Source organism: Theobroma umbraticum, unplaced genomic scaffold, assembly GCF_002168275.2.
Source record: "Theobroma umbraticum cultivar Fairchild unplaced genomic scaffold, ASM216827v3 scaffold_81.0, whole genome shotgun sequence".
Taxonomy (NCBI): domain Eukaryota; kingdom Viridiplantae; phylum Streptophyta; class Magnoliopsida; order Malvales; family Malvaceae; genus Theobroma; species Theobroma umbraticum.
This window is the reverse complement of record NW_018397268.1, coordinates 3,475,441-3,477,389: the sequence shown is the minus strand read 5'-3', so window position 1 is coordinate 3,477,389 and position 1,949 is coordinate 3,475,441. Positions and strand designations below refer to the sequence as shown.

Here is a 1,949-nt window from a genome sequence, read left to right as displayed (position 1 = left end):
GATTGAGAGAAGAGAAAAAGCTACATACCTGCTTTGCAGTACTCGGATTCCATCCTGCATCGAAGAGCTTCGATGGCGATCTCATCAAGGAGGTCCTCCGCATCATAAACAGCATCTTTGAGCTTATCAAGCCAGCTCCCCACTGTCATGACACTGAAAAAAGATGATAAAATCAACAGCATGAACTGCTCCGAGGAGAGAAAAACAGAGAACAAAGGGATAGGAAGGTTGCTGTGAAAACAAGCTACTGCATTCATCAGAAGTCGCATAGTATATATACAAATAACACATGGTTAACACTTGTTTACAAAGAGGACAAGTGTTATTATCCAAAACATGCACAAAGACACATCAAAAGTACTGGTATATCTCTCTTAATAATCAGTACAATGAAGTCAACATAATAAAGTCAATGCATGCTTTACCTCTTAACACTCACATCTGGGTCCTTAATCTGCCTACTTTCAACATCATTCAGCACTGCTTTAACTGACATCAAGGCTGGTTTCAGTTTCTTCACCAACACATCGAAGAAAGTGATTGGAAACAACGTGCGTAAAATCAAGCGAAAGACCAAGTGTGCTTTAAGTCAAGCCTTGATGCAATTGCTCGAGCGGTGATCAGTAGTATTTTTTCAAGAACGTTACAGTGCGTAAAATATATGCAGATTGATGGATTACCTTGTTTACCTTCATCAAATTGTTTTTCCATCTGGAATGAGGGGCTCCACAGGGTGGAAGCCATGTTGTGCCAACCAGCACATTAATTGTTAATTTTAATATAATATATATTAAAATTGTTTCAAAAACAGGAAAAAAAAATTCTACTTAATTTGGAACGGAAGAATTCTATATGCTAGTGGTTTTCGTTTTATTTTATTTTCATTTTTATTATATTTTCAGTAAAATAGTCAATGATCTCAATGACGTACATGTGACCGTTGTTGAATGAATCAAATGTTTTTTATAAAGGCCACACAAGTCACGAGATGCTTAAACTCATAGAACTTCTTAGGTTGTATAGCAATTAAGTTTGGAAAATAAATATCTTTTTAGTAAAAGAATATTATCCAATGAAAATTAAATTAATATAATCTTAAAAGCCCAAACTTAATGCGTCCCAATCTCGAAAGGAATCGCCACTTTATGTAAGTAATTACATAACAACTGATACTTGTTATGTAAGTAATTGATGCCAATCTTTGCCGGCTTCCTTCAGCTTCATTACTTCAGGGAATGGATGCCAATTGCACCATCTTTCTTGTACAACCTATAAAGACACAAATTCATATGCTATAAATCAATGCAACTATTACCAAATGAACTCAGAATCGAAACAAACCAAATGGACTTCTGGTTATATATCATATCTGCTAAAAAACCCGATAAGCTTCAGAAATCATATCAAGCTCTGAGACACTTCTTCATCTGCCAACGACACTCCTTTTGAGCCTAAGAATGCTTTCTTCATCAACTACCCATTAGCATACCAAGTTATGCCTCTTTCCTGCTAATTCTTCATCTTGGACTTCTGGTTTTTCTATTCCTTCTCCTGCCATTAGAGCTTATAAATAACTTTTCTTGCTTTGATCGCTTGACTCATTTCTTGATCATTTTGAGCATCTCTTCTTCTTGGCACTGCATTTGAAAAAGCACCTTGTTGTTGGGAGCTTCTCTAATTGCAAAAAGAGATCCTTTTATCATAACAAGCAATATTCACTTCGACTTTGTAATCAAGCAACCAGACTCTGTTAAGGTTCCAAACCGCCCTCTTGGCTTCAAACTTTAATGCATAACCTGACCCTTCTTCCTCTGTTACTCTGTTTTTTAGGGAATGAGAAATATCCAACACCTTGCGAAACTTTTGGCATATCATTCCCAACCATGCCCAGTGAACCTTAGGAGGCAGATTGTCCACAAAGATCGTTACAATCTCTCTTCCTGTCTTCA

At 36.6% G+C, this 1,949-nt stretch overlaps 1 protein-coding gene across 1 annotated transcript in view; it reads right to left on the bottom strand.

Moving 5' to 3' along the window:
* The window catches only part of LOC110425522 (putative disease resistance RPP13-like protein 1), a 2,673-nt gene extending 1,929 nt beyond the window's left edge, over positions 1 to 744 (bottom strand). Inside the window, 4 exon segments of the mRNA XM_089785121.1 lie at positions 1 to 38; positions 40 to 135; positions 426 to 582; positions 681 to 744. The exon segment at positions 1 to 38 is cut by the window's left edge and continues 234 nt beyond it. Of these exon segments, the coding sequence (XP_089641247.1) occupies positions 1 to 38; positions 40 to 135; positions 426 to 582; positions 681 to 744 (355 nt within the window).
* Positions 745 to 1,949: the final 1,205 nt, after the last annotated feature.